Source organism: Coenobita brevimanus, chromosome 1 (assembly GCF_032717465.1).
Source record: "Coenobita brevimanus isolate Jiangsu-jjx chromosome 1, ASM3271746v2, whole genome shotgun sequence".
NCBI classification, from domain to species: Eukaryota; Metazoa; Arthropoda; class Malacostraca; order Decapoda; family Coenobitidae; genus Coenobita; species Coenobita brevimanus.
The window spans coordinates 31,939,977-31,954,860 of record NC_136954.1 but is presented as its reverse complement, the minus strand read 5'-3'; the positions used below and the strand labels follow the sequence as shown (position 1 = coordinate 31,954,860).

At 41.6% G+C, this 14,884-nt stretch overlaps 1 protein-coding gene across 1 annotated transcript in view; it reads left to right on the top strand.

Moving 5' to 3' along the window:
* LOC145393174 (glutamate receptor 1-like) overlaps window positions 1–13,221 on the top strand; it is a 75,064-nt gene extending 61,843 nt beyond the window's left edge. The window contains exons 5-6 of the mRNA XM_080267416.1: window positions 1,754–1,848; window positions 13,027–13,221. Coding sequence (XP_080123542.1) covers window positions 1,754–1,848; window positions 13,027–13,221 — 290 coding nt within the window. The remainder of the gene's footprint in view (window positions 1–1,753; window positions 1,849–13,026) is intronic.
* The last annotated feature ends 1,663 nt before the right edge of the window (window positions 13,222–14,884 follow it).

The following is a 14,884-nucleotide window of genomic DNA, read 5'->3' as shown; positions in this document are numbered from 1 at the left end:
TTTGTGTTTAGTCAATGAGACAGGGATTAGCGGACCTTTAGTTTGCGCGCAACTGCGGGTCGGTGAGCAAGAGTCAGTCAAGTAGTGAGAGTCAGAGAGTCTGTAACAATCAGTGAGTAGTGAGAAAGTGCTCAGTTAGTGATTCAGTCAGTGAATTAGTGCTGGAAGGAGAGAAACAGAGAGAGTTACTGAGTCAGACAGTGAGAGATAATCAGTGAAGGATGGGGTAGTCAGAGTCAGTAAGGCAGCGTCAGTGAGTCAGTGAATGGAAAGTGAAAGAGTAGTAATGAATAGAGGACAGAGTTAACGTGGGAGAGAAGAGTCAGTGTTTTGCAGGTGTGCCTCACCCATGCCAAGAAGGAATAAAGCCCAGAAGTGTTCATCGGTCTTTCATTAACGTCGTAGCTTGTATACACGTCGTTGTTGACGTACCTACGATCCCAAAGGTTTAACAATATTTATGCATTTTTAGAGTCCTAGGAAATGTTTGCATTGTATGTCAGGATGGGGGTACGTCTTGTGGTTGGTAACATGATGCGGTTCAGTTGCTAGTATCAGATCGAAGTAGAATCGGTTCCATTGAGGACGAATTTTTCGGGGCGACCGTCTCATACTCTTTCCTTAGCTGCTTTCTGACACTTAATCAAATAGCTGTTTAACCAACAGTAATTGTTCCTTGAGTGTTAAGGCGGTCACTGGGTGTGTAGGTTAGGAGATAAAAAAGGAAGGGGGGTAGAACAATGTAAGGGGTGGAACAAAAAAAAAGTACTCGATTTTTAAAGTGTTGCAGTGGAAATGTCAGAAGTAAAGAGGTAAGTGTGTGTTAATGTTTTAGCTAACGTGGCCGCACTTTGGTATTATATTCATGAAAAATTCCTACCATTTTCTTTAGCTGAGGAAGTTTCTAGTTGAGCAAAAAGTTAATCGTGAGGTATCAATTCTTTGACTAGTAAAATTTCTTAGAGCTGAATATAACCGTCTTGTGATAACCTGTGCAGAATAAATGAAAGCGTTTATAGAGTGTGAAAGTGTTATTTTTGGAGACATAAGTTTCTTTCTTTAGTGGCAGTTATTTATTATTATTTTTCATAGAGTTCGACGTGCAGGAGATATTTATTGTGCATTAGAGATTCCCTTCACCATAATGGGAAGGTGTTAGAGGGTAAAGTAGTATCCCACATAATTCTGAGGAAATAGGGCATCCTCATCATCCCGTCTGTAACCTTAGACTATTTTGTTTAGTATAATGACTGGAATATCAGAGGGACAAGTGATTAAATTTGGATAAAAAAAAAAAGGTCAAAGGTCAAGGTCTGAAAAACAGGTAAAAAAAAAAAAAACAGGTTGCCTTAGTGGAGGTATGGGCTCTCTTAGTCTTCTTGTTTAATAATGGCACTTTTTTTTCCCCGCTATGTGGGGTTTCCTTTCTGTCACATAGTTATGTTATTGTATACGTGCTGCCTTCTTTCCTATTAATCTGTTTACTCACACGTCTATTTCCCCCGAGACACATTGCAACGTGTTAAGGCTATATTGTATTTTTTCTTGATCACATCTTTGTTGTTGTTTCCTTACCGATTTCCTCTTGTTAATGTACTTAGCCATTTTTTTTTTTTTTTCGTAGTTTCCCCTAGATACTAAAAACTTTGAAGAACAATCGTGTCGCCCAGCAATTTACATATAATCATATGCTCTTATTCATGCTGGCTTATTTATCTGTTAACCTATTTACTCTCGGGATTTTTTATTGCAGACACATTGCAGCTCGTGAAGGACAACAAGTACGGTGGCCAGAACGATGGCCAGTACGGTGGCTGGGACGGCATGGTGGGGGAGCTGGTGAGACAGGTCAGTGATGCCATAGTTTTACTTCAATTACCCTCCATTGGTTTTCTCTTCTCCATTTTTTTTTTTTTAACTCATTCTCTCACATGATGTATTTGTAAGTTTAGTCTTACATTTCCTGACTAAGTTTATTCAGCTTAGAACTAGTGGGATTATATTGCCGTCATTAACCTCGCTTTACAATAGGTCTCCTAAACGGTGAATAAAAATCTTCTAAAATGAGAGAGAGAGAGAGAGAGAGAGAGAGAGAGAGAGAGAGAGAATCCCCCCAGGTTACAGTATAAATAACCTGCCACCAAAAATTATTCTTGATGTGTTGGATTTCTGACCTGCTTTTAAATGATAAAAAAATATATATATATGATAAAAAAAAAAATTATAGATTTATGTTATAAAATATGCAACCCAATAATCCTCTTTGAAGAGGAAGAGGAAGCGTCAGTCAAATTAGTCTCTTCCTCTCTCTCTCTCTCTCTCTCTCTCTCACGATGCAGGGTCAGACAGAATTGACAAATTGGATGGGTGGATAGATAAATGAATATAGATAGGTGTTTGAATAGATAAATAAATAGATGTATTTACCCTGGGTCCATCTCACATGCATTAGTCAAAACATTTCTCTTTGATGAGAAACCCAGAAATCTGATAACTTAAAACGTGTTATCATTGTATTAATGATAATTTATTTATGTGGTGTGTACTAAAGACCTTATTAATTTCTACTACCGTGAACTATCATTATGGGGAGTGTACAGTATAAATATACTGTTCGCAGAAATTTTTAAATTACCAATAGTAACGTATTTAGATAATCATCATCGTAATGTATTTAGATTATCATCATCATCATCAACATCCCGCCCTTTTATCACCTGTAGGTGGGATTAGGTTGGGTACAGCAAGCGAGGAATAGGAAAAAAATACGTTAGTCGGAGAACTAATCAGCAGTATGCCCAAAGAAGTGGGCCGCATACCCATTCATTCACCATGCATATCCCAGGAATCCTTGCCTTAATATTAATAATGTAAAAATATATAATAACATAGGGTAATAATGTATAAACTGTGAATTCAGCATTGCTTGTGACAGTTTGTACAGAAAAGTACCCGGGTTATTCGTGACGAAGCCAACTCGAATAAACAGAGCCCCAGTTCTGAAAATATTCTATAGAGAAAAGGAAAATAATATAAAAATATAAAGCAATGAAATGAAATAGTAGTACATAATATATATAATACACAGAGATTCACATGTGTATAGACCATATAATTATCAGGGTTAATGGTGAAGGTTACCTAATTTCCAGTGTGGATCTAGTTTGACATTTGTTTGGTGTACTCCGCTAGTGTGACCGTGAGCGTGAGTGAGTGGCCTGAGGTCTGTGTCCAGCTGTTTTAGGGAGAATGTGGCTGCTTTGTTTGACCAGGATATGATTTCACACTTGGAAGGTATTTATTTATTATGCATAGCTGCTGTTTACCGGCACATTTATGTTAGTCATGAATTAGAACTGTTAGGGTGCTCGTTATACCAGTCTGGTAGTTAATCGTAATTATCCTATTGTGTAGCCCCAGTTACTACATTATGTTTTTATAACTGTATAGATACGTGGAGGCATGTCTTAAAGTGCAAGGGTTAAATATTCTGTTGTAATGTAATAATATGCTTTCAGTGGTATGAGCTCGACTCAGTCTGTTGGTTCCTTCGGGGATGGAGATAATTGCATTACTCTCCTCTCAGGTGATACACAGCAAATGCGGAATCATTGGCTTTTGTCGGTCAATTATCGTGATTACCTTAATTTTCACTTTTACTATTTATGATTTTTTTTTAATTCAAGGAAGAAAGAACCAAAGGTCAGGAGCCCACAAATTGTTTCCTCCAAGAAAAAACAAAAACAAGATAACAGAGAGGCACTACAGTTTATATGTTTAAGTGCTAGTGATTTAGTCCGTTAACTGAACTATAGTGTTACAATGCATAGCTGCAGCCAGGAATACCGTACCACATCACAGACAATCCATCACCCACAACACTGTACTCAGAGGAATGTGTTGAGGTCTTGCTATCTCATTATTGGGTTTCGAGTATGATCGCTCGATGTCTGCCTGTTATCACAGGCGAGTCAACAGACTGGTGTCCGTAAAATAACCTTATATTGATTTAAAGTTATTTTCTGTCACTGTTTTGCCGGGTTTTTCTTTCTTCACGGAATGATTATGTGAAATCTTTCAGGTCGAAACTTGTGTGAATGAGCTTAATTTACGGCAAGACATATCTTTCATCTGGGGACTCCTAATGCACTGAAGGAAGAAAATATGCACCACTCAATGTCAGACACTGCTGTGAAATAACACCCAGATGTAATGAGGAGACAGAGAAGAAAGGGGACGAGAGGAAGAAGATAGGAAGGTGGGAAGAGGGAGTGTAAAATGCCAAAAGATGGAATAAAAGGAGGAGGAGAAGGAGGAGGAGAGTAGGTGGACAAGGAACAGAGAGATGCCGAAAAAGAGATGAGGAAGTGGAGGAGTTGGAGGAAGAAGAATGTAAGGGAGGAGGAGGAGCAAAATAGGGGGGTAAAGGAGCAGAGGAAAGGTGAATAAGAACAGAAAAACAAAGGAGAGGAAGAAAGAAAAGAAGTGGAAGGTAATGACGATGTCACGGGGTTTTTGTGATTAAGCAAAATTAAAGAATAATATTCAATAATACTTGATACTTTAAAATGTTGCTTGAGAACAAAGGACAAAGAATTGACTTGTGAAAATCAAGCAATGATTACTTTATTCCGGCTTACTTCACCGATTCTCTAAGGACGAGAATATATAAACTTTCTCAGCAATACACAGCAGAGACTAATTACTCACACGTGCTGTTTATTGGTACTGTTAGCCTCTGGAGAAAGTGACTGTACCCCTGTCAATCAATAACTAATGCTATTAACCCCTAAAACGCAGGGGGTTGCGTTTGCGACGCTCGCCAAAAAGGACATAACGGTGGATCGTCGCGTTTGCGATTCGAGTTAATTTTGAATAAACACGGGCAAGGATGTTCCAGCTGGTATTGTCTATCAGTACCACCACCCTTTAGCTACAATTAGCATACTTTACCTTTGTACTACTGACCTCCGTTGTTGCCAAGTATCGCGTTTTTCCCCCCTCCCCCCCCACCACGGCCCGGCCAGCCTGGCTGTGATACATGGCAGCTTTCTGACTGCTCAGAACTGTAAATCTGTGCTCTCCTCTCACAAGCAGTTTATGCTTATAGGAAACGCTTGTTTCCCCAGTTGTCACACTAGCTTTTTTCGCACGGTTTGCCCCTGTTTAGCGTCAGTTTACCGCAGGCTTTCAAAGTGACATTACTCGTATGGCGAGTTCTAGCTCTTCCGAGTCAGTGCTAGCAGCCGACAGGAACAAGAATAAAGTGACGGGCGTCAGGCAGAATAAAAAGCACGCTGCAGTGATCTTTTGGGAAGTAATATGATTGAAAATAATGTAGTATATGTGTTTTTAGCCGTGAAAATGGAAATGTTTGTTGAGTGACGGGAAGACCGCCGCCGCGCTGCATGTCGGCCATACGCTTCATTGATTTTAGCCTTATTTTCAGTGCTTATTGTACAAATATGGATTCCAAACTACCTGTACATTGTAGTATAAAGTTTACTGTGACAGAATGAAGCTGTGGTAGAGGGGAAACCGGGTTGCTGGAGGTGTGAAAGTGAAGATTTTGTTACCCAACTTTGCAAGTCTCCACAAGTTCTTGGGTAGTCCACGAAGGCTCAACACCTGTCTCTGGAGAAAGCCGAATGTAAGTACTATCTGCCATACCAAGTATAATGCTCTAGGGTTAATCTCTGATTTTTGGCAAATATTTTCCTACAGGTACTCAGACCGCGATCGAACCCCGCCACCCGGGGGGGGGGGGGTCGGCTGTCCATTGTCTGCACATTTGGGGTTAATGATAAACAGGTTCTTGCTGGTGCATTAACTCCTGGTTGCACAACGGATTTAAGTTAATAAAAAGAACTGGCCTAAGTACCAGTTATGAATAATGCAAAGCGTTTATGCAAACTAGGAGCTATAACTAAAATAAGCTTAATGTGGAAAAATAAAACACGAGCTTACAGTACATTAAGCTCAAGAGAAAAGAACTGTAAATTTATTGATTACAATGAGATAAATTTACGTTACATGTTCCAAAATGAATTCAAAATAAGAAGAACACACTCACTCTCTCACTCAAAAGCTAAACTCTTAAACCTAGGAAAAACGAAAGAAAAATACTGGTCAGAGAATGGGCTAAGCGAAATGGACTGGGCGTTGTTGCTGAGGAAGGACGCTGCACACACTAAACCTCTTGCCAGTTCACATTAGGTGGGAATTCAGGAACTCGCTGGACAACGGCAGCACTGCTCCACACTGGGCCCAATCGAACCTGCTTCCAAGACGCTCAAATCCTGACTGACTTCAAAATGTGAGAGAGGGGCGAGTGCCGGCCGTGCTTGCTAACGGCCAACGAATTTAGTGTGAGCGATACACACCCACAATAAATCACTCAGCGGAGGTGCTAATGTCGCACACAAAGACGATCACTTATGAAATAGTGAAAAATTGTTCTGAAAACACTCCCGATCGGGTGAATACATGGCGGTTGACTGAGTGATACATACTGGGATTCCACAAGAATTCGTGGTTTCCCACCAAAGTTCAATGTCATGAGTCTATTTAAAAATAGGATTGCGCCAACTCGTGACATTACGCCCCATCAAAATCAAAAAAATTTTTCCTTGAGGAAAATTTTTTTTTTTTCAATTTACATACATATAAATCCTAACTCAGTCACACAAGATTCACACTGTGGTGTGTGTGTGCTCTCCTGCTACAGGAGAAAGTCACAGTCGCCAGTGAGTGAAAAAACCTCGTATTTACGTTAATAGAAGCAAGCTTGAGGAAAAAACTCCGTGACGACGGTGAAAAATCCTGTACTCAGGTCAAACTGAGCGAAAAGTTCGCTACATTTACATAAACAACTAATTGTTATGTAGCATGATGTATGTAATACACGGTGTAGGTGTGACAGTTGTGGTGTAACTGTGCCTATGTGTAAAATCATGTAATACAAATTAATAATAAAGAGACGACGAGGCAGAAGAGAAGAGGCGGCAGCATGTGACAGGGACGACCAGCTGATCTACATGACAATGCTGCACCCGCCACTTGCACCTGCGAAAGGAATCAAGGTGGAGCATCAAAAGTGTCATTTCTCTCTCTCTCTCTCTCTGCCTAGCAATCAGTGCTTATGTTATTATTAACCAGGAAACATAGTCTTTGGATTTACAAATCTCTCAGAACTCTTGTAGTTTACTGGTTAATGCTTATTAACCAGGAAACATGCCAGTTCTTGAATTTACAAATCTCTGAGAACGGGCAGTTTACTAGTTAACCTAACATTATTAACCAGGAAACGTGTCAGTTCTTGAATTTACAAATTTCCTAGACCAAGCAGTTTACTGGTTAACCTAACACTACACTCATGATTAATTACAGAAAACTGAGAATCCCTACTCAGTCTTGGGCAGGTCACATTTTAACACCCACCGTGGGTGTGAACACTCATGTGGATAATGGGCATTCTCCAAGAATCCTCAGAGAGGCCCACAGCTCGAGACGTTCCACAAGGTGATTCATACACAGCCTCGGACTGTCTCTGCGAGGTTCTCAAACTTCCCCCTTAACTTATGGTACATATGTATGTACAGGCCCTGGACATACTGTGTCCTGTAGGGCCAACGGGTGAGACGTCAGATCTGCACCCCCTTCACCACTGCCCTCTCTCTCAACTGACTCAGAGATTATGGGTGTGGATTCAAACAGAGCAGGAGGGACATGTCCCTGATTAATGGTACATGGACACACATTGCAGGAATGCACAAAACTATCTATTTCTCGTCCCAACCCTGGCCAGAAAAAGTCAGCACAGATATGGCCCTGGGTCTTCCTTTTGCCCATGTGACCTCCTGAAGCTGAACAATGACCCCATTGTAACACTGCTTGGCAGTACTTAGTGGGAACAACAAACTGCAGTCCAACCTCGCCCTAGGGTGTTCGTGATTCACAGTAGAGCCGTCCTTGTTTACGAAGGAACTTGGCTTGACCTCTCCCTGAATACTTTATCACTCTACCCTTTTGTTTCTTTCGCATGGCAGCAAGTGTCGGGTCAGACTGTTGTTCTTGAACAACTTGGCTACACATCAGATCTTGCAGTGATTCAATGGTCACCGGGGTGACACAGTTTGGAGCCTCAGCCATGGCTCGTGTTACTGCAGCCGAAGTCTGAGTAGCATCATCTTCAGTGCAGCTATACTTGGCACCGGGAATATTGCCTATGATAAGGTCAAATAAAGGTTCTGGCATGACAACTGCGTCTGTCATACCAGTGTAAAATGGAGATGCCACCTGGATACGTGCCTCAGGGAACAATCTCACTGATCCATCAATAAGGTTAGCTTGGATCTGTCGACCTGTGTACTCCTCAGGCCGAACTAGACTCTGCCTGACAGAGCAACCTGAGGACCCTTTATCTCTCAGGACCTTCACAGGAATGCCTCCCATAAACCCTGGCTAAACAAGGAAGGCACTGTCACCTGTGGGAGGGCCTGTGGAGGAAGCAGCCAACCACTCATGAGGCTGCTGAATAAATGATGCGGCAAACATGGTGCCCTGAGAATTAGATACTTGAGGGGTCCTAGTCACTGTCGTGGGAGATGGAGCATTGACCTCCTGTGGCAGAGTGTTCACTGTTGCTGGGGGACTAGAGAACTGTGAGGAAGTACCCATACTGCTAGGGACGACACCGCCGTGCTGCTGCTGAGGAACAAAGGCTGCGTTCACCTCCTGCCTCCGAGGGGCTGGTGCTGAAAAGGATAGTCCCGACGGTCGGTTGCATGGCTGATACTGCTGCTGGTTAGGGTACTTGTTGTACCTCTTCCACTCAGGCTTCTGAGTGTTTTGCCCCTGGTCCTTCTTCTGCGGTTTTGGACCTTGGCCATTATTCTGAGAACGGCCTTGTTGCTGGGGTTCAGTCTGAGACGGTTTCCCAGATTTATCAGCTTTCCTGTTCCAGGTATGCTGCTTGCGAGTTTGATACCCGTATGCAGTGAAGAATGCATCAGCCTTCTTCACCATTTGGCTGGCATCTCTTACCTGGCAGATCTTAAGCTGAGCCATAAGTTCAGTAGGCCACGACTTTTCTAGCTGCATGCGCAGCATAAGGTCAATTATCCCCTCACGCGTGGAAGGAGTTTCATCTTTCTCCATCCACTCATCTAAGTAAGCAGTAAGCCGGTCAAGAAACTGAACGGCAGTCTCTTTTTCCTGTAAACGTGCCCTCATGAACTGACTCTTGGCGTCGTCAACTGTGAGACCATACGCTTTGACGAGTGCGGCCTTCATCATCTCATACGTGAGATTGTCTCCACGAATTCTGTGGAGAATATCGAGGGCAGGGCCCTCAAACAGGCTAAGAAACTGAAACCACTTAACTGCATCATCCAGCTGGTACAGTTGAGCCATATCTTCAAAACGAGCTATGTATGGCTCGATTCGCTCGCCTTCCCTTGTATGGAGGAAGCTTGATGTGTGGGGTCGCCATAATATGTGCAGGGATAGCGCTCGTGGAGCTTGGGCCAGCTGCACCAGATGTGTCTGAAGCCAAGGAGTCTCGCTTGAGCTTCAAAATCTCAATTTCATGTTTTTCGCACATTTCTCGCTCGGGACGTTCATGTTCTCGTTCCTCATGCTGTTCTTGCTCATGTTCTTACTCGAGTTCGCGTTGTTTTTGCCCGCGTTCTACCTCGAGTTCGCATTGTTTTCGCTCGTGTTCTAACTCGAGTTCGCGTTGTTTTCGCTCATGTTTGCATTCTCTCTTGCGTTCCTCGCGCTGTTCTCACTCATATTCTCGTTCCTCACGCTGAATTTGACACCCTTCACGAGCATCATTTTCGCGTTGTTGGTCGTAATTAAACCGAGAGAGGACATAGTCCTTTATTTTCTCGGGGTCAGTAAGCCCCATATCTTTAGCTTCCTGTACATAGACCTTGGTAGTCATGATGCTAACTCAATCTAAGTGAACTAGAGACTCAGTACTGACTGCAATTTTGCAGAGAAAGATGCCAATAATCAAGAATAAAGAATATAGGTACAGAGTTAGGTGGTGACCAGTTTTATATAGTTAAACTGGTAAAGAAAAGAAAATTAAACAAATTGACTGTGAAAACTATTATGTAAAATTTATAGAACTGAATCAATAATCACCAGTGAGATAGTGCCTATAGACTTTAACCCGCGCCGTCCCGGCGACGTGAATTAACGTGGCAACATTGCAAGGTCCCTAATGTGCACAATTTTCAATTTTCGCGAGTGATTTCGCGAGTGGTTTTTGGCACGTATACACGGGACACCTTCCTCTATTCCTCTACAAGATGCCAAGCAGGAACAATGCCTTACACCGCATAACCTCACCCCCCTCTGCACACCATTGTCTTGGCAATTCACCTGTTACCAGTGACCTGGCCAATAAAGACATTCAGGGCCAGAGTGATTCCCCAATCGATGACAATATGGAGGACAAAGTTTACATAGCATTAGAGGAAGAAACAGTCAGAAATGATGATCAGGTAATGTGGGAAAAAAAAGGTCATGAATGGTGATGAGTTAGTGAGTGAAACAACGCTTATAATGCCTATATTACTGTTTGAAAACCAATATACTCTTGTACTACATATAAATTCGTACCAAGTAAATAAATAAAGACTGTTTATGAGTGGATAAAATAGTTACCCTCCCATAGAACTCGTTTTCTTTGGTGCCAGCCTGTTAGAAAACCCAGTCAGGTAAGGAAGTACTCGTACCAAAATCCGGTATTTTAAACCTCAGGTGAGTGATTTCTTTATGAATTTTCGATGTTTCTCACCAAAAGCGGATGTTTGAGCCAAAAAAAAAAAAGGTCCAAAAACGTTGGGATGGGGCGGGTTAATGATAAATACCTAAGTATGAGTGAGTGAGTATTGTCTCGTAAATAACTTTAGAGCTAGGAGTTAATATCCTGGAATGAGGTCGCCAGATGTCACAGGGTTTTTGAAGAAATATGCAATATTAAAGAATAATATTCAATAATACTTGATACTTTAAAATGTTGCTTGAGAACAAGGACAAAGAATTGACTTGTGAAAATCAACCAGTGACTACTTTATGTCGGCTTACTTCGCCGATTCTCTAAGGACGAGAATTTATAAACTTTCTCAACAGTACACAGCAGAGACTAATTACTCACACGTGCTGTTTATTGGTACTGTTAGCCTCTGGAGAAAGTGACTCCACCCCTGACAATCAATAACTAATGCTATTAATGATAAACAGGTTCTTGCTGGTGCATTAACTCCTGGTTGCACAGTGGATTTAAGTTAATAAAAAGGACTGGCCTAAATACCAGTTATGAATAATGCAAAGCGTTTATGCAAACTAGGAGCTATAACTAAAATAAAGCTTAATGTGGAGAAATAAAACACGAGTTTACATTACATTAAGCTCAAGAGAAAAGCAACCGTAAATTCATTGATTACAATGAGATAAATTTACGTTACATGTTCCAAAATGAATTCAAAATAAGGAGAACACAATCACTCATTCACTCAAAAGTTAAACTCTTAAACCTAGGAAAAACGAAAGAAAAATACTGGTCAGAAAGTGGGCTAAGCGAAATGGACTGGGCATTGTTGCTGAGGAAGGACGCTGCACACGCTAAACTTCTCGCCGGTTCACACTAGGTGGGAATTTAGGAACTTGCTGGACAACGGCGGCACTGCTCCACACTGGGCCCAATCGAACCTGCTTCCATGACACTCAAATTCTGACTGACTTCAAAATGTGAGAGAGGGGCGAGTGCCGGCCGTGCTTGCTAACGGCCAACGTATTTAGTGTGAGCGATACACACCCACAATAAATCACTCAGCGGAGATGCTAATGTCGCACACAAAGACGATCACTTATGCTGAAACAGTGAAAAATTGTTCTGAAAACACTCCCGATCAGGTGAATACGTGGCAGTTGACTGAGTGATACATACTGGGATTCCACTAGAATTCGTGGTTTCCCACCAGAGTTCAATGTCCACGGAGTCTATTTAAATATAGGATCGCTTTCCAGCTCGTGACAGACAAGAGGGGACAGGAAAGATAAGAGAGAGAGGAAGAGGAGGAAAAGGAGGATCACTAATAAAAATAATGATAATAGTGGTGGTCGTAGTAGTAGTAGTAGTAGTAGCAATAATAATAATAATAATAATAATAATAATAATGAGAGGATGAGGTGGATAAACTTAAGTAATAATAAAAAGAGGGAGATTAGCTTAATTTCACCACAGCAACTTTGCTTGTCAACTAGAAACATGAAGTATAAGGATGAGGAGGATGTCTAACTTCCTCCGAACTGATGGAGTTAATCTAGAATGGATCTAAATCCACACTACATATGGCACAGTTTACCAGGTGGAACGTATATCAAAATTTTGCGTGTGGAGATTTTTGGTAACTTAACCATAGTAAGGACACGTAATTTATGAATGAAACCTCAGCCTGTATAAGGAGGGACATGACTGGCTGAAGAGCTGAGCATTGAGAAAGATAAGTTCCTCCTTTACTGTACGAGTATATTCGTTAATGGTAGCCGCTACTGTATTGTAATATAAGCGGTTCCGTGGACTTAATGAGATATATAGTCTGTAGCAAATAAACAGATATCAATGTGTGTCGTGGGAAGAGGAGGGGTTGTGTGTGAGAGTGAATGAACTGTTTGTGTGTGTGTGTGTGTGTGTGTGTGTGTGTGTGTGTGTGTGTGTGTGTAAAAGGGGAGGATGGTGACTGGAAAGTGTTGGGGGTCTTTGTATGTCTGTATTTCGGTAAAGGGGGTTGGCGTGTGTGTGTGGGGGGTATACTGGAGCATAACGCAAAACGGTTTGTGTATCAGTTATCATTATTAATTATCGGCATCACAGAGAATTGTCAGCATCACGATGCATAACTGTTATGATGATGATGATGATGATTAATATTTTTGTTTTCTCCACTTTGCTTCGTTTATAAAGGCTTCAGCATACTTCCAAACTCATACATTATCTCTGGGCAACAGGAGGCGGACATAGCGATCGCGCCACTAACCATCACATCTTCGAGGGAACAGGTAATCGACTTCACCAAGCCCCTTCATGACCCAAGGCATCTCCATCATGAGTCAAGAAACCCGCCAAGGAGAAACCCGGGTGTTCAGCTTCATTGTCGCCACTCTCCCACGAGATTTGGACCTGCATCGTCTTCGCCTACCTAGGGGTTTCCGTCGTCCTGTTCCTCGTCCAGCCAGATTCAGCCCCAGCGAGTGGAAGGTGAGCTACTTAGGGAATGTGCTGGTGAGGGTGATGTTTAATGTGATTAGGGGAAGTAACTGCTGTCTATAAAGAACTGCTGAGCCTCAGTGGACGGGCTGTCAAGTTTATACACACACACACACACACACACACACACACACACACACACACACACACACACACACACACACACACACACACACACACACAAACACTTCACATCACCGCATCACTGCCAATAAAAACTTTTTTTTAGGAGTTTAAAATCGACAGACACGTAGGAAACTTCGTCAGCAAATATACTGTATATTCAGTATACTAAGTGGTCGAAACCTGCTGTCACATGGAAAACAAAGGCTGGCTGTTGGTTGATGTCCCTTCAGATTCCAGTGCCATTATTTTTCTCGCATCTTAACCACTTCTCAGATTACGTATTGATTAATTTTATTCTTGCTCTTCTCAGGCGACTTTATTCTGCACATTAGGAGGAAAAATCAAGTTTTAAAAGGGCACAGGGGAGCTTTTTCTAACCCCATCACTATAGATGATTTCGTCAAACTTGAATAAAATCGTCTGGACTGAAGATTGCGAGAATAACACACAAAATATGTCATCAGCCCAGTGATATTTGCCGTTTACCTGTTACCATTTTCTTTTAATTACATCCGGACAGACTTTTCGACCTGGATGAGTTAGATATACCAATCCGTAATAGCATTGTTACTAGCAAAGCTCCCCTAGAGCTGAATAAAATCGTCTGGTTGTCGCAAGAACTGAATAATGTGCTCATCGTAATCCTTGTAGCTTAGTCTATCAGCTAACAGGCAGTTATATTGTTACAAGAGATCCAGTAGGAGTTAATGAAAGTTATGTGTGACGCTTGCAGATTGAAAGTGCAACACGTTATGGCAAGATAAGCTGTAAATTATATACGGTAGCCGAAAATATCTTAAGAAACAGCTTCCCTAAGTAATTAATTTTGGGACTGTTTTTGATCGACATTTTCCAAGAATGCTAGGTACTGAAGACTGCATGTGAACCAGTCATGTTAAAATGTTGCATACAGGTTTGCTTGTCTTACCTATCAGGCATGGTCTTTGGCATGCTTCAGTAGGGTGTTCGAATCAGCTTTGGAACACAGTGAAAAGTTACTGATCTGAGAATATTTTACACTGTGTACTTCGTTACTGCTAAGAAATCACTCACTGTGCAAAAAATGCCCTCTCACAGAGAATTTCAAATTATTGAGCAGCGTTTGGGATCATGGGGATACATTACACGGTTAAAGTACTGTATATTAATTAAGATGCATAATCCTAAAACTAGTCTTGCCAATAATGTTTCGTGGTTTCATAGGGTCCGTGTTCGATGTCCAGTGTTCATGATAGTGCTTCATTGTTCCAGTATTATGTGTGTGGCCTGTTCACTAGCTCCAGTTTCGAACCTTGTTTTAGTGTAGATCTCTGGACGGAATTGTACCTTGATGTTTTTCTACCCAAGTTGAGTGCAGTTTGGTTTGTTTTTGGCTTTAGTGGTTTTCTGCTTTTTTATGTTAAGTAATGGCATTGAGTATTATTCACTAAGTGATTACCGTTCACAGTTTTTTCAATACAATTAGTAACCATG